The 27,757-nt window shown below is 54.3% G+C and overlaps 2 protein-coding genes across 3 annotated transcripts in view; one reads left to right on the top strand and one right to left on the bottom strand.

The window, feature by feature from the left end:
- Window positions 1–7,209, bottom strand: part of KY (kyphoscoliosis peptidase) — a 28,373-nt gene extending 21,164 nt beyond the window's left edge. Inside the window, exons 1-3 of one of the 2 annotated variants that reach the window (XM_075937236.2) lie at window positions 6,762–7,209; window positions 3,912–3,974; window positions 1,629–1,691 (exon numbers count right to left, since the gene is read on the bottom strand). In XM_075937236.2, coding sequence (XP_075793351.2) covers window positions 1,629–1,691; window positions 3,912–3,974; window positions 6,762–6,990 — 355 coding nt within the window. In that variant the 5' untranslated portion in view covers window positions 6,991–7,209. The remainder of the gene's footprint in view (window positions 1–1,628; window positions 1,692–3,911; window positions 3,975–6,761) is intronic. The other variant, XM_006117445.5, reaches the window with a different exon arrangement.
- EPHB1 (EPH receptor B1) overlaps window positions 1–27,757 on the top strand; it is a 323,707-nt gene that overhangs the window by 24,655 nt on the left and 271,295 nt on the right. The gene's annotated exons all lie outside the window — the stretch shown is intronic.

The following is a 27,757-nucleotide window of genomic DNA, read 5'->3' as shown; positions in this document are numbered from 1 at the left end:
CACTACAGTAGGGACCCCAACTTCAGAATAAATTAAGATACTCATTACCATATGAAATAGTTTTTAAAGAGATGGAGACATTACCAAAAGCACAGACCTCTGACTGATTTTCCTTTTCCCAAGAGTAAAATATAAACAAGAAGCAACGCTTGAAAAACAGACCCATTTATGCCATTAACTTCTGCAGGAAAAGATCGCACCTGGGAAGTGTCAGCTTTCCCCTGGCCTGAGCTGCTTGGTGTGATGAAGTTCTAGCCGTGGACACCTACACCACTGATGATATTTCCGAGAGTGAAGTGACCTAGCAGGAAAGCAGTTAGCTGCAGCCTGGCCATTGTGCTATGTGGATCATGCAGTATTGTGAGCTCAGAACTCAACGTGCAGGACAGTTAGGCCCTGGTACACTACAGACATTGCTGGCATGGGTTATTTTGTCCATCGGGTGTGAGGAGGAGTGGCAACAGAAGCCCCTAGTGTAGACAGCTGCACTTTTCTGGCTATTGCTTATTTTACTCCGAAGGTGCTATGGGCTGGGATAAGCGCTGCCAGCAACGCTACTCTTGATTGCCCGTCTACACTGCACCATATCTCGAAATAAGACACGCAATGTGAGCTACACAAAGTGTGTATCTTATTTCAATGCTATTTTGAAATAGCATATTTTGTCATTTGGCATTGTCTGAACAGTGCCAAATTTTGAAATAAAGCGAAATCCGAAATGCCCCTTACTCCTCGTAGAATGAGGTTTACAGGGATGTTGGAATAGCGAGCCATAAATAACAGGCTTGCTGTTAAGACACGGGATAGCTATTTTGGGATACTTTGCTATCCCGAAATAGTGTTGCAGTGTAGACATAGTGCCTAGCTATACTAGAAATGCTTATTAGGAAAACCTGCTTGGGAAATCAACTAAAAAAGGCACGAGAGCAATTCCACAGGAAGCTTTTAAAAAGTTGAAAACCAAAGGAATGAAGCAGTCTTGTTTTTGGGAATTATTTTATTAACTGTGTCACCCCTAATCAAGACCCACTTTTTGAAGGACCAACAAGGTTTGAAGGAGGTTTTATTATAGAACAGATGTGCAGGAGGATTCAAACCTAAGACAGTCCCGTTACACAATGGAGAGAGTGAATCGGATCCAGTGGCCAAGCTCTTGTTACCTTCCTTGTTCTCATCGGGGCTGCTCTGCGCTAGGAGAGTTTTGCTGGGTGTTGGGCCAATACCGAAAACCCCTCTAGTGTGGATGCAATTAGATTTGTATGAAAGGGCTGATGCTGGTTTGGGGAAGCAGCATTAGCCAGGTTGTGATAAGCCCAGTCATGTCAATATAAAGCCACCAACACTAGGACTTTAACCTGCTTAGCTGTGTCAGGTTAAAGAAAAAGCCACACTCTTAACCAGTAGCAATACTGGCAAAACTCCGAATGGTAGAGCAGGCCTAAGACTCCTGAAAGCCCAGCCCAGGGATGCTTCCAATTCTTCATCCTTTACTGTTGGCTTATGAAACATTCTCGTATTTGGCTCTAGCTGTGGTGATGTTCTGGACAGATTTTCTCTCGTCTGAGCATAAATAAGAGATGAATGCTGCACTGCTCCAGAAAACCAGCTTTCGCTGGGTCACCACCTACCTTCGTTAGTGTAGGAAGTAATGACTGGGACCGGCTCGCAAGGCTGCATCTGAACTGGCTGGCCTGTTTGGATAAAGAAAACATCCCTGTGACTAGAATACAGTGAATCTTTCTCATCCTGCAGGGCACCTGCCACGCATGCAGGCTAAATCCTATAGACGTGGCCCACCAATGAGCTAAGTGGCACTGAGGTTCCCAGGCCCGGCGTTAGGGCTAGGCGAGCAAGGTGGTTGCCTTGGGCTCCGCGCTGCCCGGTGCCCGCCTGCTCACTCACTGCCCTGGCTGACAGCCGCCCGGCCATGCGGTGCAGCCAACCTTAACACACCGCCTTGGGCCCTGCAAACTCTTTGGCCAGGCCTGAAGCTTTTATAGCTTCGACGGCAAATTGATACAGCAGAGCTCAGCATGTACGGGGTAGACCAATTCCTGAGCTTCAGCCGTGAGTGGAGTGAACAAGGCAGTGCGGGTTGGGAACAGTCCCTGCCAGGCAGGCATTGGTGGGGAGACCCTGCCTGGGGGAAGGAAGTAGAACGTGCTGGAGAGGCATGGCTGGTGCCAGCTGAAGTCCCTTGTCCCGAAAACAAAGCACACTTGCAGGAATAGTCTAGGTCGGTGTTTCTGAGCCATTTCCAATGGGCGGCCTCATAGCTGAAGTCAAAAAATACCTCCCTGCCTCCATTTACCGCCTGAGTAAAAGGTGTTGCTCGTTCGTGTGTGCACGCACTTTGATAGGTGGGATGGGAGACTTGTGTTGTGCCAGAGTGTAAAAGTGTTGCTCGTCTTGTGACCTCTGGATTGGCCACTGTGAGCCTGCGCTCTGGTCCCTGCTTCATACCCTGGCGTCACATCCTCTCCTTTTATTTGTTTTCTCTGTGTCGATTATAAGGTCCGTGGGGCAGGGACTCTCTCTCGCCAGGTGTGTGCACAGCCCCTAGCACAACAGGCACTGCAGCTGAGATCAGGGGCTGAGTGCATTGGCAGTACACAGGGAGTAGATGGCATCAGTCTGTCCCCCGGGGCTGCAGTGCCATTAAGCTAGCACAGTCAGCAAATGCCACGTCCCACCTGCCTTTGACATTTAGAGCCTGGTCGGCAGAGGGGGAACTGTGGCTGTGACCCTGGGGCTATCCCTTAGTGTTTTTCAGAAAGCGCCTTGGGATCTGTGTCCTGCCGGCCAAAGGGCCCTTGCTTTAAGAGCCGGCCGGGGAGGCCCGATCCCTTTTTGTAATTCACGGCTGGCCGGGCTCAGGCCTGTGAATGATGGGATTTTGTTGCGCAGTGTGGCAGCAGCGTGTGTTTTAATGTGGTTCAGTCTCAGTTACTGTCACACCGTTTGTAAATATTGCAGCAGCACCAGCTGCTCCGGGATGCCGGAGTCCTCATAAAAGCAGGAACGCGTCTGATTAAAGTGAATTTATTAACCCCGCTGGTGCTGGGGCTATTCCTTTTTGCATCAGAAAGTCTTAATTTTCCTCAAGAGGACTCCTCTTGTGTGCTGGCAGGGGGGGTAGAGGAAAATGTCTGGGTACTCAGATGTGCACGGAACCACTGGAGGTACTTCCGCTAGCTCTGTGTGTTGGGTCTGCCCTTCCTTGTCCTGGTGAATTCCTGATCTCCGCTACACAGCAGCTGTCACGGAAACATTCTCAGGCATGAGGGAAGAGCGTACGGCTCCAAAGACACTAATATTTATTTGCTTTTCCAGGGCCAGCTGCCTGTGTGGGATAGTCCGACCCCGTTACTGACAGCACCTGGCCCAGGACACAGTTTGCATGCTGCTTGGGGGCAGAACGTGGCCCTGTTGATTGCAGGGGGAGCTGGATCAGAGCTCGCATTAAGCAATGCAGCGGGAGCGTGCAGGGTTTTCGCATAGGAAGTGTATCGGCCTCGCTCGGGTGTGTAAGTCAAGATGTGGCTGGCTGGGGGTTGTGGGGAAGTAAAGGGATAATGCAGATGTGTCATGTAAACGTGGGGAAAGGAATCCAGCACCTAGCCCTCCCTCCATATCCCTGGCGCATGCATATACCTCCTGACCTGGCTTCTCCCCATTACAGGGGAGCACAAGGAGAGCCAGGTCAGAGTGGAGCATATCCCCCAGAGGTAATAGGCTGGAATGGGGTGGGCTGTAACGCACACATGGGCAGTGTGCACAGTCATCGCTGGGCAGTGGCAGCCTGTGAAACATCTCCACGCAGCCAGGGGCCAGCCAGCTCTGGGCTGCCCTCGGGACCCCTTGCCCGACTCGCTCACGTACAAAACGGGAGGGCGGAGAAGACAACGTACCAGGAAGGTCTTTCCCTCTGGGCTGCTGCGACCTGTCGTTCCCATTTCCATCGCTTGGAAAACCTACAGAATGACAAGCATGGACGTGAGAGTCAGACAACACCAGTCATGGGGGCTGGGCAGCAGGAGCAGCGCCAGCTAGTGGGAAGATCACATCGGGCCCACTGAAGACAGAAATAAAATTTCTGTCGACTTAGCTGAAGCAGGACCAACTCCATAAGGAGGAGACATCGTTACACAGGACGCCTCCTAAAAGACCTGTTGACCTATGGGGGATGGAGAAAGCTTCTTTGAAAAATGCTGGTCAATATTGTCCTTTGCGATTTGTGTTTTTGTCCTCCCAACTCAGACTCCTTTTCTACTTACACCAAAAGGAGTAATTTAAGACCCCCCAGTCAGTTGCAATGGGAATGGGGGATGTATCACACACGTTATGGGCTATATTCATTACTGCGTCCAAGATGAAGTCCTTTATTTTTCCCTGCTGTGGTCCTGTTTCAGTTCCCAAACTTGTCCGGATTATGCTGTGTGCTCATTTAAATGTTAGACAAATCCAAAGGGTGAAGATCACGATGGTGGATGCTGGCTCACCTTGAAAGTAAGTTCTAAAGAACTTTAGAGAGCAGCAGCGCGGGAACGCTGCTGAGACCAGCTCGCTCTTCGTCCATAGATCCCAAAGGAGGTCAGTATCGTTATCTCCATCGTAGAGACCGTGGGAACTGAGTCACTGGGCAACGAGGCACCATTGCTCGAGGTCACCAAGCAGGCTGGTGGCAGAGCCAGGAATGAAATCTAGGTCTCCTGAGTTCAGCCCAGAGTTGTATCCATTAGGCAACACTGCCTTCTTAAAGGCTATGACATTACAAGACATGCCACTAGAGTGGAAAGGGAGCCCACCGCCTCGCCGGGCCCCTGGGCAAGATGGGGGTGTAGCTCTGTGCTCCCAGAAGGGGCGGGGCCCTGGATGGAAGGGGCGGGGCTGGGGCAGCTAGCCCTCAGTGCCGCCTGGATGTCCCCCCCAGCACTGCCTGGAGCGCACCTCACAAGGCTCCAGAGGAGATTTGAAAGGCCCAGGTCTCTGAGCGCCGGCCCTGCTGCCCTGGGCCCTTTTGAACACCTGAGCTCCGGGGCAGTTGTCTTCTATACCCCACCTGCTGGCAGGCCTGAGAGTTGGTCCACATTTTTTTTAATATATTTTTTTTTTTTAACCAAAAAAAGAGATTTTGATTTGGGTTGAAATTTTTTCAGTGTATCATTGAAAATTGAAAACTGACATAAGGTTGGTAAAATATTTTGGCGTTGGTAACATTGTACCGTTTTCAAAAATACAAGTTTTACCAAAATGAATTTTCAAAACTCTGAAGCTTTTCAGCTTTCTAGGGCAAGTTTTCACTGACCTTTTTTGTTTTGTTTTTAGGGTTATTTGGAGAAATAAATGACACTCGCTTTTTAAGTAAAAAATAAATGGGCTTTTTCTACCAGGTCTGTCTCCTTCCCAAATGTTGCCTTCGGTAGCTCCATTCATCGACACAGCCGCTGAACCCAGGAGAGTCCGCAGAAAGAAGTTATGCAGTTCTGATGCTCTCCTGGGAGCAAGCAGTGCTGGGAGTACTCAGTTCCTCTCTCTCTGCCCTGCCGCCTATCCACAGAGCCATGTTCCGCCGTAGTAAACTGCTGTCCATGCTCTATCTCCTCCTCTTCGGGTCCCGACAGCGGCTGAGCCTTTCGAACTCCCTTGGGTTGCCTACAGGAGCTCAGGCCAGAATGGCTCAGAGAGCTTTGCTGCAATTGAGCAGAGCAAATCCTTCTTGGGCTGTCAGGGCTGCATGAGGTGGGCAGACAAGGCAGGGTCATTGGAGTTGCTGGAAAATATTTTAGTTAAAAAAAAAATGGCCCTTGTTTTTAAAATGAGAGGGTGTATCTTTCCGCCTCCCTCTAATGAAAACGGGCCGTTCTAGTTCGTGTTTCGGTTGTGAGGGTAAAAGGGGGGGAAGAAAGGAGAAAGCAAGCTAGGAAAACAATGTCAGAACAAATGGGTTTGAAAAGTGGACATTGAGTAAAATGAGTATTTTTTTAAAAATTGGATCTTTTCTGAAAACATTCACATGAAAATGGTTTTGAAATGGCCATGCTGGTTTCACCCCCACTAGCTGAAAATCCCCGGGGACACAGGTGCTAGGTAGGCATGGGATCGACAGGAATCTCGTCTTTTCTGCAATATTTATATGGCCCCAAGAGCATGAAACACTGAAAAAAGAGAAGACCAGTTTGCAGGACTACAGCTTTGGCTCTGCCAGCTTTGCAGTGCGGGGAGGCGCTCTCTGCTGCTGGGAACAGCCCATGAGTTCCAGGGTCCCAGAAAGAGCCTGGGAGCTCCCCTGAAGGGATGGGAGCCCGCCAAGGGGATTGTCACAAACGGTGCTATAAATGTCTCGTGGTGAGATGCTTTACAAAGTATGCCTGCGCTCGCACACATGCACTAAAATAAGACCTTGTTGCCCTGTGTGAGACCCGCCGATTTGGGATTAAATAACCAAAGCCCGGGCAGTTCAGCGCACTCACTGCTTTGCCTTGTAAATCTGGTGCTTTTTCGGAAGCCCTTGGGCAGCGTCTCGTGCTGTGCACGTGTTCCATGGTGAGCAGCACTGTGCAAATGCAGTCCTCGGAACACTAGCCCCCTTCCGCCCCACGGGCACGCCACCCGGTGTTCCGTGCAACACGCCTGGTCCTGGCCATTGCCTCTCTTTGGCTGGATGGCAGGGAAGGGGTTTCACTGCATTCCTTTAAGTTCGGGGGGCACAAGAGAAAACCCGCAAACCCATTGTTTCCCCCCAAGAGTTGATGGCTCACCTCTTAGTCCACAAATCGCTTGCAGCTTGGGGCGGTGGGCCCGGCAGCTGTCCCCCTGCATGTGAACCCCTGCAGATATTGCTTTACCTGGGCTTTGGCGCGAGGCACTGAGTTCCGTCTGTCTGTCTGTCTGCACCCTTTGCACTGTCTTCCTCTTCTGAGGGCGAACTATGAGCAGCATCTCAATTGCCACTGCATTGGCGTCTTTTTTAAACGCCCGGGTACCCATCGGAGCACTGCCACCGCTCCCTTCCTCACCCCGAGCTGCTGCGGCTGCGGCTGCAGAGCTGGCACTGTTTATTTTCCACTCTTGGAAAGGCAAAGGCTCCCCCTCACCCAAAATGAACTCTGCACACACACCGAACGTGTGCCCGACCCTGCTCAAGTGCACTATTAGTGCCCTGCCAAAATCCACCCTAATGAATAGGTTACGAGTCACCTTGGAAAGGAAATCCCCGCAGGGATCCGCTTCCTAAAGCTGAGGAAGGAGCCACATTGCAGAGGGGGAGTTCTAGTTTCAGGACCAGCCCTCCTCTCTCTCTCTCTCCCCCCTCTCTCTGCCCTTTCCGATTTAATCACTTGCCTACCCCTCCAGGCCCCCTGTCAGCGCCGTCCTGCTACAGGGAGTCCGTTCTGCAGCACTTGCAAGTTCTTTAAAAGGACGTCTCTGACCCTCCTCTGCCACACCCAGAGTAGAAACTTCAAAGCAGCACGGCAAAAACAAAACTCAGTGATGCACACTCACCGAAGGAGCCGTGAGGAAGGCACACCGCTGTGAACAAAAGCCTCAGACTGTGTGTCCTGGGGTGCAGGCTGGTGTACAGTGCCTGAAACAGCCATGTCCAGGGGGATTAACGCTGCCAAAATGGACAAATGGAGCAGCGATGGCCAATAAAGAGATGGAGGGCTGCTCTGAAAAAAGCCAACACTCCTTTAGAGGCAAAAAATGCCCCCCCCCCCTCACCAATCAGTATGAAGGACATGGCCTCTGAAGTCTGTAGGAGCCAGCAAACACCAGCAGCAAAAACCCGGCCCCGGCTGAAAGTCTCCTAGCCCACAAACAGGGCAGGAGAGGGAGTCTGGTTTAGCAATTAACAGCAACCTCGTTCAACTGGCCCCGACCATTTATACAAGGTGCTGGGTTAGAAACCCGTTCTAATTTTATCTTGGGCCTCCATCCTGTCACAGCGCTGCCAGCTGAGGGATGTGTGGCTGGTGGCCTCAGGGGAATGTTAACACCTGTGGGCAGCCCGGCGCGCTCCAGCACAGTTACATGATTTTGCACGCTCCTGGACTCGTTCCACCTGCTGACGCCAGCCCCTGCTATGGACACGGGGCATCTGCTCGGCCTGTCCAACGGTGTCACTAGCACTAATCGCTGCTGGGATTTTTGGCAAGTGGAGTCCCTCCTCCAGTGATTCTGGGGTGAATTCACAGCTGCTGACTCTCTAGTCATGCTAACTGGGGTTGGCAGAGTGCATCCAGGTACAACCCAACTTCCAACCCCTCCTGTGAGCTTCTGCCAAGGCGCAGGTAGCCAATGTAAGGCCAAGCAAGGCCCTGTCGTGTGTAAGGACCTGCCGTCTCAGGAAAACCATCAGTATTCTCCCTCCCCTCCGTCCCTGCCTACAGAACGGGGCTCAGTCTGCGGGAATGAGAACACTGTGGTGGGGAAGCCGGGGCGAAGAGCTGGGTGTTTGGCCCTGAGCATACTGGGGTTTGTGGTCGTTTCTGTTCCTTCGAGCGGTGAGTTTGCCAAGCCTGGGCTGGCTGCTGTCTCCTATTGTCAGCCGGCCGGAGTATCCCACAGCCAGGCCCAAATAGCTGGAGGAGGGACCCTCGAAATGCTCCCATCCAGAAAGATTTCCAACAGAAAAATTGGGCTTTCGACGAGACAGATGTGATCTTGGGGATTCCGCAAAAACGGTCACATTCCAATGTTTCAATTTTCAGCAGAAAAACCTACAAAAGAGTTAGTTGTCAGGTTTCCCGGGGCCCTGGTTTTTGGACCACGTGCCTCTCGTTGTGGCCCCAGGCAGCGTTCTGGCTCCAGCAAGCATGCGAGGGTCCTGTGATTACACAGGGTGACAAGCTCCTCTCCGCTCCGCCCCGCCGCAGATCAGAGACACTAAGGAAAGCCTGAGTTTGGGGCTGCCACTCTTCTGGAAACCCTGCGAGGTGCCTGTCTGAACCATCTGGCGCCGGTGACTTTGGACCCCTCGGCTTTGGGGGCCCATCGTGGGAGCCTGGAGGGGCTTGCCCTTCAGGAAGTGCTGCTGTGTGCCTGCCCTCTGACACGTCACACCCCCTTTAGGGCCTCTCAGTTTGGACCCCCCCCCAAAATCACAGCACCGACCACTCCTTTGGCAATCTTCCTACCTGCTGCATTCCGCACCTCACTCAAACGGTGGGGCTTGTCTCGGGTTGGGCCGTGAAAGCGTCCAAGCACGTCCCGTTGCTTTGAACAGCGCGATGACATGGCAGTGGGCGGTAGCGGAGTCCTTGGCCTGTCCGTTCTCCCCTAGCCTTAACGTCTCCCCCTTTCCATGCACTGCTCAATGACCCTGCTCCTTTTGTAGAGTCTGCTGGGCTGGCAGTGGGGCTTTGTGATTTAGGCGCAGCAGAACTTTCCATTGAGCTCTAAATGCTGGGATCCAGTTTCCTGTTGTCCACCCAGGCAGGGAGCTAACTGATGGCTGGGATGTTATTGTGCAAGGAGATCAGGCCATATTTAGACTGCAGAGAGACAGTGAGGCTTGTTCGTTCATACTGAGCTAATCAAATGGCCGAAACATCACAGATAAACAGAGCTCGGGCCCAGGCCTTACCCAATTCGAGCATGCTGTGACATGGTACAAAGCCAGCCCTCCGCCATCCCCTCTAGGGACATACAACCAAGACGGAGAAGGCCCAGGGAAGGGCGATGAAACTTCTAAAAGACGGGCCCCGATCCTCCGAGTTATGAAGGTGCCTAACTCTCTGACTTCATTGCGACGGTGTCTGACCCACGAGGGCGAATCCTTGTTTCTTGAGAGAGGGAGAATTCAGAGCATGGCACAAGGAGTGGAATCTTCCTGAGGCCAAGAGCTGGGACATGAGGCAGGTAGGTTTTCTTTCTGCCCCCCCCCCCCCCCGCCCGCCATCGGTGCTGCTGTACGACTGATGTTTCTCCTCAGTGTGGTAGTGGCTGGTTGTGTAGCCAGCAGGATGAAGAGCACCAGGGGGCTCTTTTCTCCAGAGCTCCTACTCCGATGGCTGCTGCAACTCAAGACCCCTTCCTGCGAAAGCGAGGGAGGGGTCTGTGGGCAGGACACGTGCCAGCGTTTGGATTTGCTTCCCCCTTGTCTACCAAAGCGCGGATCTGTCCGCCTTCAGGACATTCTGCAAAGTTGGTTTTGTCTTGCTGCCTGTGCTACTCATCCTTGGTAACCCCTGGGGGAAGGGAGCTCCCTATTACAGCACCGCTCGGGCCCCAGCAAGGCACATCGGCTCCCCACCAGCTGTCCTGTGCTCAGAGCTTTGTGGCTAGACACTTGCACATGTCGGAGGCGCTCGCGCTGGCCAGGCCATCAGGCGGAGCAGTGGCTGCTGGGACTGCCGGACGGCTCGGGTTGCAAAGGGCTTTGCAGAGTCAGCTTGGGTTTCGCAGGACTCGGCCAAGATTCCAGTGCGAACAGATATCCGGGGAGGGCGGCGTGGGACGTGAAGACAGAGCCGCTTATTTCAGGGTGTCGTCGTAGGACCATCCGGGGCACCCAAACCGTTGGCTGGGCTGCTCTTTGAGCACACTTGGTGCGCAGCAGAAGCAACGTTCTGCAAGCAGTAGTGACCAGTGAGGGACCTGCCTTCTTTCCTGGGGCTGCTCAGGGAGTTGATGGCAGAGCCATTGTCCAGTGTCTTTGAAAACTCCTGGCGATCGGAGGTGGTCCTGGGCAACTGGAAAAGGCAAAGTTGGTGCTCATCTTTGAAAAAGGGAAGAAGGAGAATCTGGGGTACCGCAGACCGGCCAGCCTCACCTCAGTCCTCAGAAAAATCACGCAGCAGGTCCTCAAGGAATCCATTCTGAAGCATTTGGAGGAGAGGAACAGGCAACATGGATTCACCAACGGCCAGTCCTGCCTGATCAGCCTGATGTGATGTACCCGGACTCTAGCAAAGCTGTTGATTTGGTCTTCCACAGTATTCTGCCCAGCATGTTAAAGAAGTGTGGATTGGATGAATGACTGTAAAGTGAATATAAAGCTGGCTAGATACATTGGAGGGCAGGGATGGGGTCCATAGTGACCTAGACACATTAGAGGACTGGGCAAAAGAAATGTAATGAAGATCAGCAATGACAAGTGCAGAGTCCTGCCCTTGGGATGAAAGAATCCCAAGCCTCGTTAAAGTGCTGGGGACCGACTGGCTAAGTAGCAGTCTTGCAGAAAAGGCCCTGGGGATTACAGAGGATGAGAAGCTGGAGATGAGTCAATAGGGTGCCCTTGTAGCCCAGAAGGCTAATGGCATATTAGGTTGCATTAGGAGGAGCATTGCCAGCAGATCCAGAGAAGTGATTATTCCCCTTTATTCGGCTCTGGGGAGGCCTCATCTGCATTATTGTGTCCAGTTCTGGGCCTCCCACTACGGAAAGTATGTGGACACACTGGAGAGGGTCCAGCGGAGGCAACCAAAATGATTCGGGGCTGGAGCACATGACCTGTGAGGGGAGACTGAGGGATTTGGGTTTGTTTAGTCTGCAGAAGAGAAGAGTGAGGGGGGATTTGAGAGCAGCCTGCAACTTCCTGAAGGGAGGTTCCAAAGAGGCTGGCGAGAGGCTGTTCCCAGTGGCAAAACAAGGAGCAATGGGCTCAAGTTGCAGTGGGGGACGTCTAGGTGGGATATGAGGAAAAACTATTTCACTAGGCGGGTGGGGAAGCGCTGGGCTGGGTTCCCTAAGGAGGTGGTGGAATCTCCATCCCTAGAGGTGTTTAAGTCCCGGCTTGATGAAGCCCTGGCTGCGGTGATTGAGCTGGGGCTGGTCCTGCTTTGGGCAGGGGTGGGACTCAATGACCTCCAGCCTTGCAGCTCTCCAAAATGGCACGGGAGGACTGTTCCCTCCACACGTCACCCCCACAGCCCTCAACTTGCTGTTTGAGCGTTGCTGATGAGTAGAGCTCACACCCATTCCAGATGGCACTGGTTGTCAGTGGACTGGTGTGGCCTGCTTGAACACGGCACTGCTTCAACTCCTTCCCTGCTCTGCAGCGCCTTGCGCCTCATCCAACCGAGCACAGCCCTGCTCGGCAAGGCAAGGCAAACCTTTGTGGGCTTGCCCGGCGCTCAGTGGGGACGGCAGGGGGTGGTGGGGTGTTTACCCCATCGGGAGCAGAAGGGGGGCTTTACCCACAAGAGGCAGAATGATGCGGTATTTATTCTCTGCCCACACACACACACACACACACACACACACTCTCACTCCTACCCCTTCTTGGGTGGAGGTGAGTGCAGGGTGAGCAGGAGGAAGCAGGCGGCATTACCCCACAGCACAGCCCCATTGCTCTCGGTGCCGGGAAGCTGGGGAAATGAATGCCTCCTGCAGGGGAACCCCTCCCGGAGCTCCCCATAGGAGCAATCCCAGCTTGGCACGGGCCCACGACCGGCCCAAGCGCTGCAGCCGGTGGTTTGTTAAATGGCATTTTTCTTTTACTATGTTTCAAACTCTGTGCCGGTGCCGGCCAGAATATCTCCTCGACTGGCGGCACGATATGCTCAGGCTTCACCGCAGACCCGAACAGCATCCTCCAAATTCGTAGCATCATCTTCCCCCTCCAGCATCTCCCCTACCTTCCTGGGGAACACTGCTGGGGCATGGAAGAGGCCCCCAGAGAATGGAAACAATCCCTACCTGCCAGACATGGGGTCGCTAACTCTTCCCACGTTCTGTGGGGCAGGGACTAGGCCCGGCCAAACCTAGGGCAGGGTCTCATGTCACTGCCACACTGGAACTCCCTGCCAGCTGGTTCGGAAGCCAACATGTCAGAGCAACCACCCCCCACTCTGGTGCAAAGTCCCCTTGCAGACTTGCCACCCGTGAATCAGAGGAATCGGGCGTGCCGCTCTGGACAGCCAGTTCATCTGCAGCTACATCAATTTCCAGCTCTAAGGCAACCGCAGCAAGCCGTTAAATTCCCACCAAAGCTGGTCTGGAATGTGCATCCCTGGGCTGCCAGGCGGGCACCTCCAACTTCCAACAGACCCAGCAGGAGGCTGCTGCCTCACAGCGAGCAGTGCGCCCCTCTGCGCAGGGCCCTGGAGCCCCAGGGGAGCACAATGCAAGAGGCAGCCCCCAGTTTCGGCCAGAAAGGCCTCACCTGCGATGCTGGCCTGGCTCTGGGGCTCAGCTGCCTTTCCCACCTCCCCGCGAGCTGTTGGAAACATGAGCAGCTGTTACTGACGTCACTCCTCAGGCAGCTGAGCACTGCCACATTACGGCCTTCTGCGATTGCAGGCTCCCAGAGGCCGTGCGGTGGGGTAACCCGGCATGGCTGCAGGAGAGACATGGGGCTCTGAGGAGTGGGACGTGTGGTCAGTGTCAAGGTGGGGCTGAGCCCAGGGCTGGGCAGGAAGGGTTAAAGTGAACTAGGAAGGGCTTGGGGCCCTCAGGACAGGCTCCTGGCAGTCCAAGTCATTGTCACGTCTCTGTTTTCATCAGCCATGGCCTCCGGCCCGTCTCCGTCCAGGGGCAGCGTATTCCGTCACCGGATCTGTCAGCCTCACCCACCGGAAATGGGATGGGACTCTGCTCCCGCGAGGTCCTGCTGACCCAGGAGCCCCAGGGGAAAGAACCGGGTTTGGATTGCTACCCAGAAATGCTCTTCTGCCCGGCTTTCCCTCCTGGGACCGAGAGCTTCTGCTCCAGTCCCACCATCTGTGCGGCTCTCCGCAGAGATTCCCGCCCTCCCCAGGTTTCGGGGCATTGCCGGTGTCCAGAGGTCACTGATTGTAATGGACTGGCTTGTCATGCTGAGACACGGCCCCTCTTTTAACTCCTCCCCTGCCCCGCTGCACTTTTCACCTGCCCGTCCATCCGACCACTGCTCTCCCTTGCCAGGCAAGAGAAAACAGTGGTGGTGCCCTCGCTGTTCCAGCCAATGGGAGCAGGGTTGGGTCTTACGTTCCAGAAACAGCTTGGTTTGCAGTTCAACCTGCATTTATTTTTACCGGGGTAAATAAAAAGGGGGGGGGGGGCATTGAGAAGTACGGGACATTAATCACATCGTGGTTTTATCGCTAGCTTGTCAATATTTTGGCAGACACTGCAATTGCTGCTGACTCGAAGGTGGGGCTTGGGGACCTTTTCCATGCAGCTACACTTAGTGCTAATTGTCAGGTGCCTGAGGCCCCTGCTTGGGACTGTAGCGTATGTTATTCCTTTAGTGCTCCCCTCAGCACAGGGACAGCTCTCCCCTTCACTCTGAGTCAGCCATTGCCCCTCAGGATGGGGCGTCCCTAGGCAGCATGTTCAAGAGCCCCAGAAAGCCAAGAGGCAGAAGGGGCGAGTTGTCTCCTTCACCCCCAAACCTTCCCATCATGCTCTAGGGGAGGTTCTATGCCTGCCTGTTCACATGGCATAATATGCAGCCGAAAGAGGTCCCGGCATTCACTTACCACGTTCAGTGGCCTCTCCTTCCTCTTGTTTCTCACGGCTCCTTGCAAGGCCTGGAGGGATAGCATAGCTGTCATGAATCCACAGATATTCTCTTACTCTCACCACATGCTTCCTTTCCCCGCACTGTGTCCTGGCAGAGCTCTCTGTTTGCCAGGACAAATGGGGAGCGACAGGCTCTGTCTTTGAGGAAGCATCTTTCACTTGCTTGACCCAATCTACCTCAAGCCGTGTCCCATCTCAGAGCAACCTCTTCCTACCTGGTACAATGTTAATGAAATCGCCTCCCCCTCTAGCACTCCTGACTGCCGCCCTGCAGTGGTTGCTCACAGAAGAGGGTGAACTACAGACGGTGCAGATGGTCAAACGGACGCACTACTCACAGAGCATGCAGAGATAGAAGGGCAGCAGTGGGAAGCAGAAAATGGCCAGCAGGATCCTCTGTGGGCGGGACAGATGGTCATGAAGTGCCATGTCTTTGAGCAGCGTTCACCTGGAATGAACAGCCAACACTGAATCCGTCGCCACTTTTGCAGCTCAGCATGATTTCCCTCCCCTCCCGCTGCTGCCTGTCGCCCCTCGTTTTACACGTCCTCTCCTGCTGAGGGGCAGGGGAAGCCGCAAGTGAAGTAGGGGGACTTCCATCAAAGAAGGCGGTTTGTCGAATGGGGACTGCCGGGGTATTTCTATTTTCCTTCTGCCATTGGTGCCTGGGCGCTGCTTTAAGATTCCCTTCAAGCAGGAGGGTCAGACACCTTTTTACTAAATCAAAGCTGACAGCCGTGGGTACTGACCAGATTCCAGCAGCACCCATGACTGCAAGACTCCCAGTAAACTCGCCAGAGATGTCACTTCTGTCATGAGGGGGCCTAGCAGAATCCAGTTGCTTTTGAACAAGCACCATCCCCGCTCAGCAAGGTGACTCAAAGGCTGAGGCTGAATGACCCTCCGGTGCTTGCAGCTCTGAGGTCAGCAGTGGGAGGCCCGTATCTCCCTGTGCTGGGTGCGGGACGCCTGGTGAAATCACCTGGGTGCAAGCCAGGCCAGGGGCATCAGTCGGAGCTGGGTGGTACAACTGTTCCGCTGACAGCGCCCCTGCGGCACAGTCGGGGTCTTTGTACTTACCTTCGTACCTCTGAGGTATTAGGGCTCCCATGGGGCAGAGTCACATGCACAGTCCCTCACACGGGGGTGTGACCGACTGCCCCAACCCTTCCTGCCCAGTGCAGCCTGGCTGCGCCCTGGCACGGACCCCTCTCCTGGGACCTGGCGCAGCATCGTTCCAAGGCAATGTCGCCTGCCTTGCCTCCCCGACTTCTGCCTGGGTTCACCCAGCATGCGGCCAGCAGCCTGTGGCTGCGTGGGAGGGAAGGGCCGGGGTTGCTCCCAGCCACAGGAGAGGCTGTGGGGAAGGGGTGACCTGGCCTGTGTCTTTGCAGGGCACGTCCTGTGGCTGGGAGCAGCTTGTCCCTTCTGCCTGCACCGGGGGCAAAGGCAGCTCCAGGCTGCTACTGGCCACCGACATAACCCAGCCGCCTCCTGTCCCCAGGCCACAGTGTGGGCAGGAGGGGGGTAAGCCCTAAGAACGCCTTGTGCCCCAAGGCGGGGGTGCTGTTGTGAAGCCTGCAGGGTCAGGGTGCGAACAGGCTGGAAATCGCTTCCCCCGCCCCCCAGGGCTTAGCTGAGTGGTAGCGGCGGCTCCATGCCAGTGCTGTGGGGGAGGGCCTTGGCACATGCAGGCCTTGCCCAGACCCAGAGGGTGGTGAAGCACTGGGTTGGGTTCCCCAGGGAGGGGGTGGAGTCTCCATCCCTAGAGGTGTTTATGTCCTAGCTGGACAAAGCCCTGGCTGGGCTGATTGCTTTCTGACTGGCTGCACTTTCCTCCCTCTCTGGGTGTGGGAGCCTGTCCCCAGCGCGTCTCTGGCGGGCCTATGGCTGCAGGGTTCCGCCAGGCACTCGCTCCTAAGAGCTGGGTCTAGCCCCCAGAGGAAGTGTGTGCGTCCTGGGCACTCACAGCTCTGCATCCAGCGGCTGGGATCCGCTAGCGGTGTGCTCTGCACCCCTGTGCTGCAGCGCTCGCTGGAGGCTTCCCGCTGGCTTGTGCTTCTAGCTCGGAAGGGCCCCGGTTCCGTTCCCGCTGAAGCCAGGGCCAGGTGGGCATGCAGCCTACCGAGCCTGCCGCTGAGTCCGCCCCCCCACGCTTGCGTCTCACTCCTGGGTGGGGATGGGCGGTGGCTGGCTCCGTGCGCCTTCCCTGGCGGGGCTCCCTCACTTCCTTGGGTCTTCCCAGCCACTCGCGCCGGTTGCTTTCCCATTACGCAGCAGCTCCTCTGACGGGCTAGTGGCCGTGGGGTTAACGGGATGGCAGCGGCAGATGCCGCCTGGACCCTGCTGCCCAAAGCAGTGATACGAGCCCGGAGAGGTGGCCTTTCCTCCGAGCGCCTGGCCGCAGCTCAGACCCGCTGAGAGCGCCACCGTAAGCCTTTGGTCCCTATCCGAGCCCAGTCTCTTCTGCTGGCCTCCTCCCTGCAGGCTGCTTTGTCGGCCGCAGGGGCCAGGTGTCCCTCGGGGAGCACCAGACCTTCCAGCTGCGGCCAGGGGCTATTCAGACCCCCCCATGCTCTCAAAATACAGCCCGCTCTGACTTCTAACTCCCCTTGCCATTCCGGCCGGGGCCTCTCTGAGCACTCCAGCAGATGGGGTGGTTTCACATGTGGCCCAGTGTCCACTGAGACCAGGCTGGGAGAATTTCAAGGAGTCCGAATTAAACTTGGCTCCAGGCAGGTGCACATGATTGCTCCGGGCTCCTCCCCCTGACGCTGCCCGGCCCAGTGCGCTCTGCGAGGAGCTGGCCCCTGGCCAGCGTGCGATTGACAGCGCCCGTCTGCGTGCGCGAGAATCGCTTGCGATCCCCCAGGTGGCACGCTCCAGCTCCCGCCGAGCGAGGCGCTGGTGCTGACAGCTCCTCAGCCACGTCCTTCCAGCCATCTGCTCTGTGCTGTGCCAGGCTGCCGGCCGCGGGAAAGAGCGCGCATACCGCGGGGTGGTGGAGGCCTGGCAGTAACTGTATCTGAGGGGCTGACGCGGTCATTTCAGCTACTTGTTATTAGCCTCTGGAGAGAGGCGCTGCCACTCATACGGGGCCAGCTGCTCCGGTCTGGCTGGGCCGGGCCTGGTGCAAGTAGCCCTAGGCCCTCCTTCAACCCCCGATCCTTGAGCTGGCATGGGGCCCTGCTGTAACCGAGGGCAGCCGGGCCCTCAGGGAGAGGCCCACGTCTCTCTGGAAGTGCCCGTGTGCCCGCAGCCCACAACCAACACAATCCCTCTGGGAAAGGGGGGGCCGCAGAGGGCGACAGCTGTCGGAAGTGGCTTTGGGGCTGCTTTGTGGTCCCTGGCCAGTGCCAAACAGGAGGGGTGGCAGGGAGGTTCGGGGCGAGGTCTGGCCCTTTGAAAAGAGACGGCTTTCTTCTTTTGCCATGTCCTTCCAGGGGCATGTTTGGTGGGGCGCTGCTTGAGGATTTCTAATGCGTGTGGCTTGTCGCCGGGGGCTGCTTGTGCCAGCAAGTTCTGGGGCTTGAAAGGAGGGGCTGCGTTCCAGACCAATCCCATAGGGAGAGGCACCTCGCCTCAGGGGTGGGAGCAGACCAGCGCATCTGAGACCAGCCCCCCTCGACTCTGGTTCCAGATCAGATCCCAAACTGGGCGGGGGGTTCTGGATCTGGCCTGGATTCCTGTGGCCATGGCACACAATGCCTGGCAGCTAGTCACTTCCTGGTGAGCCTCCCGCCCCAGCCGCACGGCCCCTCCGACCCGCAATGTTCCTCTTCCTCTCACTCAGCGAGCTGCCTTAGTTCCCCTCTCAGCTGCCTGCTCCAACAGGCTGGGCAAGAGGACCTCGTGGGACTCCGTCTGGGCCCGGTTCTTGGGGGAGGAGAACCAGGATGGCTCCTTAGATTTCAGGCATTTCAAGTAACCCTCTAATTAAAACTCGTCGTGTGCCTCTTGCTGAAAAACTCTGCATCCCCGTAGTGCAGGTGCCAGCCCTGGAGACGAGAGCTGGATGCGTACAACACAGGATCCTGTTTTAGTTTGCTTAGCCCCTGACCAAACCTTGGCTGTTGGGGCGGGCGTTTCCGTGCTGGGTGAATGGGTTTTGGAACTAACTCTCAGGGAAAGGGGCCGGCCGTTTCTCAGAACTGGTGACAAATGTGTCTCACCTGGTCATGTTTTTGGAGCCACTGTTTCTGGAGTCCCTGCTTTGGAGCGCGGTCTCCCGAGGGCCCAGGGTGTCTGGTCTGCACTGTGAAGAGCTGCCCAACCCTGGAGGCTCTGAAGACCCTCGTTCACACGCAGTCGGTTGACACTTGTTGGAAGCTGGCAGTTGACATCTGTGCAGTCTGCATGGAGCAAGGTCCGTCCCCGCGGGGTTCCTACGTGCCAGCTGGGCGGAGGCGCTGAGCAGGACGTGCCCCGCAAGCGCCCCGCTGAGCTGCCGAGGGCCCCGAAACTGAGCAGAGCCCTCGCCCGTGCTGTGGCTCGGCAGCTGGAGGAAGAGGAGGCTGCCTGGCCTGTCATGGCTGAGGCCCTGTTGGCCCGGCGACAGGCAGGAAATGGAATCGGAAGCTGAGGGGCTGGGGGGTGGGGTCCGGGATATAAAATGCAGGGATAGGCCGGAGCCTAGGCTGTGAAACTGAGGAGGCCCGGTGTGGGGCTGGGCTCGGAAGCCAAGGAGAGGTAGGACAGACTGAGCAGGGAGGCTGAGGAGAGGAGACTGGGGTGGGGAGTCTGGAACCATGGGCCGGGCTGAGGAGGAGGGAACTTGGCTGCAGGGCTGGGATGAGGTGGCGGGGCGGGTCTGGCCCTGGGATATGCAGCTGAGGGGATGGCAGGGCTCAGATGGGTTTACGCCAGTGGGCTAGAGAGAAATGGGGACTAGAAGACGGCCAGGATGGAGGGCTGGGGCACAGAAGAGGCATGGACCCGAAGAGTCTAACCCTTTAAAACAAAAAGTGTCCTCCGCATGTAAACTGGCACCTGAGCTCACTGAGTGTCCCTGTCCCCCTGCTGTCAGGAACGAGCTGTGAAATTCACTGGCAGAATGCCTGCCTCCCCGCCCTGGCTCACCTCGGGTGACAACCTACTACTGCTACCGGTTACCGTTACATCAAGAAGCAGACATCTGCTATGGATCTAAATGGTGGAACCCTGCTGCCGTCCCCCAGGGGGATTGTGATGGTTCCTCATGATGGAACATCTAGGGGCTGCACTTCCGCGGCACGTGCTGAAAGACCCGCCAGGCTGCAGAATCCGGTGCTCAGAAGTTAGGCGATGCCTGAACAAACGGCGAGGGCTCAGTCTTAATGCACACACACGGGAGGAGGCAAACTATGACCCCGTCCGGCCTGATGGCATGCTATTTTTTGACAGAGCCCCCGCCTCGGTCAGTGCACAGGCAGGGCGGCTCTGGAATGACTCCGGACTGGGAGGCGAGGCGGGTTTGTGTGCCGTTTCCAGAAGACATTGGAAGGGGCGCAGGACTGAAGGGCGAGGCTAAGGAATTGGAGTAACACTGGAGAACTGGATTCTGTCCCTGCCTCTGCCACCGAGTTCCTACGTGGTGCTGGATCTGTGGCCAAAGCCCCACTTTCCCCAGCTGGCCACTGTGCTCTGCATTCCCTGGGCGCCCAGCTTGAGGCCGAGGCTCTGATTTCTCATGCTGAGCTCTCACAGCTGCGCAGCCGTGGCCCTGACTCCGCGGCAGCCAGGGCAGAATGTTTTCTGCGCCCCTGCTAATCCGGGAAGCTAAAAGAGGTCGAGCAGCACAGACGCCGGCCGGGTTCTCTCTGGAAGTTGGCACCCAGGGTGAACGGCTCTCCTCTCCCCCTCCCCTAGAATGGTCCCTGCAACGGATGCCAGCAAGAGCGAGGCCTTGAACTTATGAAGTGGGGGGTGGCGCAAAGCCCTGTATCCATTCGGGCACTCCAGATTAGCTACCCGTATTGGCCTGGTCTGCCTATTGCTCTCGGGGCAAGCCAGATGCCTAGCACTGTTTGGAGACTCGAGGCCTCTCCGTCTCCCTCCCCGTCTGTCAAATGAGATTAATACGCCTTTCCTCCCAGGGGCGCTGCGAAGAGCAATTCCCCGCTGTCATCGAAAAGCCCAGGAGAAAACTAGACCGGTTTGAATGGCAGCTGGCAAAGGAAACTGAATCACACCGGTGAGGTTAAAGCAATGCTCCCAGCATGCCGAGGCTAGCAGACTTCCTGGAGCCCCAGTTCTTGTTCGGATGGGGCAGGAAGAGCCCCTTGCTCCATGGACACGGTGTTCCCGGTCACAAGTTCCCAGCTGCATGCATCTGGGGAGGCACGAGGCCCTGGTGCAAGTGGCACCGCTCCATTTCTCGTGCGATGCTCTTCGTTGTGACTGTGCAATGGGGAACCTTCACGTGCGACGGGAGCTCAGGGCTCTCCAGCCGGTTCCTACAGGAGCCGTGGCCACGCCACAGACTCAATCGCATCCCCGTTGTGCAGAGAGGCTCAGGGCAGAGTGGGCCTGAGAACTAGACCTCCCTACGTCCGATCTGAGCGCAGGCTCCTGCGTGTGGTCTAGAGGTTGCTGAGGTTGCACCTGTTCTGTGAATACATAGACGTTGATCTCCACTTCCGCCAGTGCGAATTCAGGCAAAAAGTGATTGTGCCGTGTCTTATGCGACCCAACACGGTGCAATTATACCCACAACTGCACAGCGCAGAGCGCCCAGCTTAATTACAACGTCCTTTTACCTCACCTGTTTACCTCGCCACGCTAGAATGGATGGGTAGCGTCACCCCACAGGTCAACGAATGTTAAACATCCGGAATGGATCTTACACTGTTAGCAAAATACCTTACAATTCCTGGCACGGAGGTTGGAGCAATATTAGAGTTGTTGGATCCCTTTAGGAGACGTTACAGGAATGGCCCGGCCTGTAGTAATTCTAAGCTATAGCGAACAGAACCATCACAGTGTGTGTGGGGGGGGGAAATGTAACTCTTAGACAATGGATCAACGGCAGTGGTACATGTTTACATTTGATTAAAAAAGTAGAAAGTAAATTTCTCAGCAGTAAAATAAAACTAGCAGCAATACTGCGCTTTGAAGCACAATTGTTTGAGGAACGGAGCAATTTAGCAAAATATAGCCAGTGGTTGGAGACCCTGATGCTGAGGGCTTTATTTCAGGCCAACATCTGGTAGAGACCTGGAGAACCAGGCCCTAAAGGTGCCTGATGGTCACAAAAGCCAGCAAGTCTCTTGACAGCCCCCTAGTGGCAAAGGGAAAAACAATCTAAAGTTAACTATGACCCTACTTCAGGAAACTCTTCTTAAAGCTTGGTTACATGGTTTACTGGAGTAATGGGGGAGGAGGGAGAGGTCATGGGATGGATCTACAGTAGGCTTGGCTTGGCTCTACAGTAGTTTGCATGATAGGCTTGGCTCTACAGTAGTTTGCATGTTTTAAGATGTTACATTTTCTTTCCCAAAGAATTAAAACAATGGGTCGCTACAATGTTGCATTCTGTAGTCTGAGTAAAAAGACACAGGGCTGGCTCCGACCCAAAGCTCATCCAGTCCCGTGTCCCGTCTCTGCCAGTGGCTAGCCAGCCGTTTCAGACTCCTCTCATTTTCAGGAAAAGCCTTCTTGCTCCAGTCAGTGAGCAGTGTCGTATGTCCGAAAGTATGAGGACTTGTATCCAGTCACTGTCTTGTTTTACATTCTTGCTGCTATAACTTGGGAAGTTCTTGTTCTTCATACAAACATCTACCCCTTTTCTGAATCACACTAAGCTCTTGAGTTCAGTGCTACCTGTGGCAGTGAGTTCCACAGTACATTGTGCAGGGAAGCAGTTCCTTTAGTCAATTTCACATTGGCCACTTCAGTGAACGGCCCTTGCGTTTTGAGTGAGGATGGAAAGATCAGCCTCTGTTTATACCCTTAATTCTCCTGTAGTTCTCCATCAGGTCCCTTGTCACCTCCTCTCTGCAGCAAACAGTCCTGGTCCCTTCCCTTTCTTGTCACATGGATGTTTTACCACAATCAGTCTTTTACTGGGGCCTCTAACCACAGGTGAGACCGTCCCTGTGCTAAGTGGCCCTGTGCTGCTGAGGCCTGAGGGAGAAAATGGGATTCATGACTCTGATCTGCAGAGTTCCCCATGACAGACCAATCGGTAGGAATTCTCCCATGGGGTGTGCTGTGGGGAGAGGGGAAAATGTGTGATGTGGTCTGGATTGCTACTTTTTCCACTGGAAATGACTAAGGAAATCTTTCACACAGCAAGATCAATGCTCAGTGAGCCATTTAGTTAGATTGCTATAAAATACTTAGCTAAGACACATCCTTTGGCTAAGGAGGCAGGACCTCAGCTGGGGTCAATTGTCCTAGATCAGCTGACTTCCCTGAGCTCAGCAGAACATTACTCCACCCGAAGCTCATACTGTTGGCCGAGCAAACCTCTGGAATAACATTCTAATACACGCAGGAGGGACACGTTGGGAAAACAGCTCCAGCGTTTGCCTACATTATATCTGGTGCTGGCCAGGGCTGCATAAAACTCTCCTCTCCACGGACCCCTAACGAATTCCAAAGCTTTTTAGGGAACAAACAATACAGTGATATGCCCCAGTGAGCAACCAGGCAATCCCGACAGCTCCTACCAGCAGTAACGTCACACTTGGGTGAATAGAGTCCAAGGCCAGAAGGGGGCAGTGCGAGTCTCAAGTCTGAGCTCCTGTCGCTACCCCCAGGCTTCCCCAGAGCAGGGCTTTTCCGGGAGAAAACTATCCAACCCAGCTGTAAAAACTGCCAAGAGTCAGGGAACCCACCAAGACGGTGAATTGCCCTCCCGGTTAGCCACGTGGGCCTCATTTCCAGGCCAAACTGGTCACAGCTCCTCTGTCAGCCATTGCGCAGAGCTACAGCTTTCTCCACTCGGCTGAAGAGCCCTTCGCAAACATTGGCTCTTGGGGATGCTTGCAGCCTGTGCTCCTAGAGCTGGATGAGACCTCAGAGGGTTCTCTGGTGTGTGATGAGACCATAGTCCACGTAGCTACAGCCTCAGCCTCAGTCCCTGCCCCAGGCTGCCAAACGGCTTGGCTAGCGTTTTACCCGCTTAGTACCCGTGTGAGTGATGGCCGGGCGATGGAGGGCGTGTCCCGCGGGGCTATAACAAATGCAGGAAGAGTCAGGTAAGACACTTTTGAAAAAAGGTTCTTTTTTTTTCAACTACTTTTCTGTCCTCCTGTGATCCCTCCCCTGACCCCTGCCCCTTCGCTGTCAAATCTGGGCCACTGATTCTCTCCCTGCGCTCCGCTCTTGGCTCGGACTAGATCACCTCCTGCTTGGCTCAGGATGCCAGCCTGTGCCGCTTGCCTGCTCTCTCTCCCCCCACGCGCCTTTGTCCCCCCATGCACGAGGGGCAGGGCTGGGGAACTGACTCGCGAGGCTGGTACCCTGTTCTCCTCCTCCACGTCCCTCCTCTGCCAGGAGAGGTAAATGCATAGCCCAAGGCTGGGAGAGAGGTAAGTGGGGCAGCCCCCTCTAGTTGACCCCTTTCACAGCAATCGCAACTGCTTCGCTGCCAGGCCCTCTGAAATGGCCGTGGGTTGGCCCGAAGCCAACCGCGAGGGAAATCGAAACCAGCCCCTTACGGTGATGTCTCTTCCGACGCAGTGCTGCATTAAGAATGGAGAGCCGTCGCCCACCCTTCTCCGGAGCCCATGTGGCTTGCTGGCCGCCCTGGCTCTTAACTCTGCAAATCTCAGCCCTGCTTTATTGGCCGGCAGGTGTGCAATGCCGTCTGTTCCAAGAACCGCTTGGGCACGGCCTCCCTCTCGGTGCTGGGCTTACCTCTGGGCTGTGATGCTGGGCCTCCTCTGGAGCGCTTCTGTCCCCGCAAAGACTTGTCCTCCTGGAGCTCCGGGGAATGCCCCAGGGCGGTGCCTTCCTGAGCGAAACGCTCTGCCTCCTCACAAGGAGGAAATGCATTCCGGGTGTGCTCTGTGTCCCACAGCACCCGATCTTTGTACCCGTGGCCCACGTTGCAGCAGCAGTGGCGTTGGTGCAGGCTTTAAAGGGAGACAGTCTGTTCGCCTGGCCAGGTATTTACCAATGCACATCTAGATGAATCACCTGGGCGACTGAGCGTGGTTTGTGCAGGTGAACGGCCTGAGCTCAGACATCATTAGCGGGTGAAAGACAAAAGCATCACAGCCCACAGTGCATGGTGCAGGTGCTACCGTGAGGATGTGGGGCCTGGGGAAACAAAGGAGAACGTGGCTGTGTGTGTCACCTTCTCAGTAGCCAGCGACCTAGGGGGTGGGGGTGCTGGCTGCTTTCACGCAATGTTAGATGCAGGGCAGTGTGGTCTTGCCTTGTTCGTCCACACACCACTGAGCCTGTGCTGCTGACAAATGCTGAGACCAAATCACTGCTCAGATTCTTCTTCGGAATTGCCACGCAGAGAGCAGGGGCAATCAGAGTGTAGCTGGGTGTGTGTGCAGTTTACAACTCCCACAGATCTCTCGCCCGCTGATAGGAGAGCTATCTTTAGAGCCACTCTGCACTGCTAGTGTCACGTGCTCATGGGCACACCAGCCAGTGCAGACACGTATTGTCGTGCTGCTGTGAGCGAGTGGAGGTGATCACCGAGCAGGGTGTAACAGGCATGGAGCTCAAGGAACCCAGGTGTTGGGCGGCCACAGATGCGATCAGGGCCTTGCCGGTAGTCTGAACAGAGCTGGAGAGCTCTCTCCAGGTGTGCCTCCCCTGGAATTTCAGACGGGCAAATCCAGCTCTACCAGTACAATTGGTAAAAAGCAAAGCCTACTCCACGTCCCGCACATTAACTATTAGTAAAAGAGCAAGATCCATTACGACTTTGTTTTAAAAACAAATACTTTCCAAGCAGGAAAGGCCAACGCAGCGCCTGAGTTAGCGCTAAGGTTCTGCCTAGCCATGAAGTTAGTTAAAAAGAGATTTTCTTTAAATACCCCAGAATCTCCACCAGAGAGCACAGATGGCATGTAGGAGAAGTCTCAAAAGACTCTCGTAGACTACAGTGTCTGGAAGGAGAATCTCAGAGATAAATCAGTAGTAATTCCAGAGATTCAGCCGCCAAGAAAAATTCCATTTGCCCTAACAGATAACGAAAACTTGATAATATGAGCAAGCTGGGAGTTATTGAAAAGTTAAAGCTGCCTACAAACTGGATTAGCTTCTCTAGCTGGGAAGACTCATAACGTACCGCTATGTATCAATCCAGGTGATCTAAATAAAGCTGTAAAACGTCAGTGTTAACCAATGAATATGTAACTAAACTCTAGGAAATAAAAATATGCTGAGGACTTGAGGTGGGCCATGGCTTTAGGAAGCCTAGTCTAGATTGGAGTTGGAAATCCTGGCTTCAAATCCCTTTTTACCGCAAACTTCCTGCATGAGCATGGGCAAGTAACTTAGCCTCTCTTGCTTCAGATCCCTTCTATAAAACCAGGAGAATAGTTTCCAGCCTGATATCGATGTTGTGAGGATCAATACAGAGCTGTCAAGTGATTAATGAAATTAATTATTATTAATTGAGCTGTTAAACAATAATACAATGCTGTTTATTTAAATATTTTTGAATGTTTTTCTATATTTTAAAATTTCAACACAATTCAAAGTGTGTGTGTGTGTGTATAAACTCAGTTTATATTTTTTTGTTACAAATATTCACATGGTAGACAAACAAAAATGGTATTTTTCAGTTCCCAATTGCAAGTACTGTAGTGCAATCTCTTTGTTGTGAAAGTTGAATTTACAAATGTAGAATTAGGTTAAAAAACCTGCATTCAAAAATAATGTAAAACATTAAAGCCTACAAGTCCACTCCATCCTACCTCTTCTTACGCCAGTTGCTCAGACTAGCAGGTTTGCTTACATTTGCGGGAGATGCCTAAAACTAGATAAGTTCATGGAGGACAGGGCCGTTGATGGCTATTAGCCAGGCTGGGCAGGGATGGTGTGCCTACCCTCTGTGTGCCAGAAGCTGGGAATGGATGGCAGGGGAAGGATCACGTGATGGTTCCCCGTGCTGTTCACTCCCTCTGGGGCACCAGGTATTGGCTGCTGTCGGCCGACAGGACAGTGGGCTGGATGGACCTTTGGTCTGACCCCATCTGGCTGTTTTTATGTTCTCAAATGCTAATTTTGGTAACTTTTAGAATAGCTAATGTTGGTTAAAATATGTCAGAGCAATTACCCATATTCTGTGGATGTTATGGTGGATGCTGTTTTAATTTGTCCTGGGGGAGTCCGTCTAGTCTCTTAATAAAAATACAATGCAAGATTCGGGTCAGTTTCAAAGTGCGTCTGAGACACCTACCAGTGAAATGAATCAAAAACTAGTTAAGTTCTCTAGGTTGGATGTAAATTGGTCAACGACAGCTTAATTTCTCCTCCACAAGCAGTAACTGAAACACTCACCTTGTCGTGTAAAGGGGGGCTGGGCGGAGCACTGCTGGGAATGCAGCAGCACCCCCAGCTTGCAGTGATTCCCGCCGTGCAAATGCCTTGCAGTTTTCGTTCAATGGCGTTCGGAACCCGACTACACCACCCGGCAACAGAGACCCGTAGTGCTCCAGTACCACTGCCTGGTAAGGTTTAAGAGAACTGCTGGAAATGTGCATTGGTTGTCATTGAGAAGAGAGATCTGGGAGGAGAGGAAAGTGATCAGGATCAGTCAACATGGATCACCAAGGGCAAGTCCTGCCTGACCAATCTGATTAGCTTCTATGATGAGTTAACTGGCTCTGTGGACGTGGGGAAGGCAGTGGATGTTATATACTTTGACTTCAGCAAGGCTTTTGATACGGCCTCCCACAATATTCTTGCCAGCAAGTTAAGGAAGCATGGTCTGGATAAATGGACTGCAAGGTGGATAGAAAGCTGGCTAGATCGTCAAGCTCAATGAGTAGCGATCAACAGCTCAACGTCTGGCTGGTGGTCGGCAGTAAGCAGAGGGCCCCAGGGGTTGGTCCTTGAGCCAGCTTTGTTCAACAGCTTCATTAATGCCCTGGCTGACGGGATGGATTACACCCTCAGCAAGTTTACAGATGACATTGAGCTAGGTATGGGTCTTAGCTGAGCAATCGGTGAATCCACATAGCTTGGTTTGATGCTCCTGGACACACTGTGAAGACACATGGTATAGAGGGGACTCTTCCATTTTTGGGAGCACTCTATGCTTTGCAGGCTGGAGCTCACAGAAATTATTGAGCCCTTAGTGAGAGGTTTGCGATCATTCTGCACAGTTTAAAATGTCTGGAATAACGAA

This window comes from Pelodiscus sinensis, chromosome 10 (genome assembly GCF_052426305.1).
Source record: "Pelodiscus sinensis isolate ZL-2025 chromosome 10, ASM5242630v1, whole genome shotgun sequence".
Taxonomy (NCBI): Eukaryota; Metazoa; Chordata; order Testudines; family Trionychidae; genus Pelodiscus; species Pelodiscus sinensis.
Note: the sequence above shows the minus strand (reverse complement) of the source record. Positions and strands in the feature narration are given on the sequence as shown.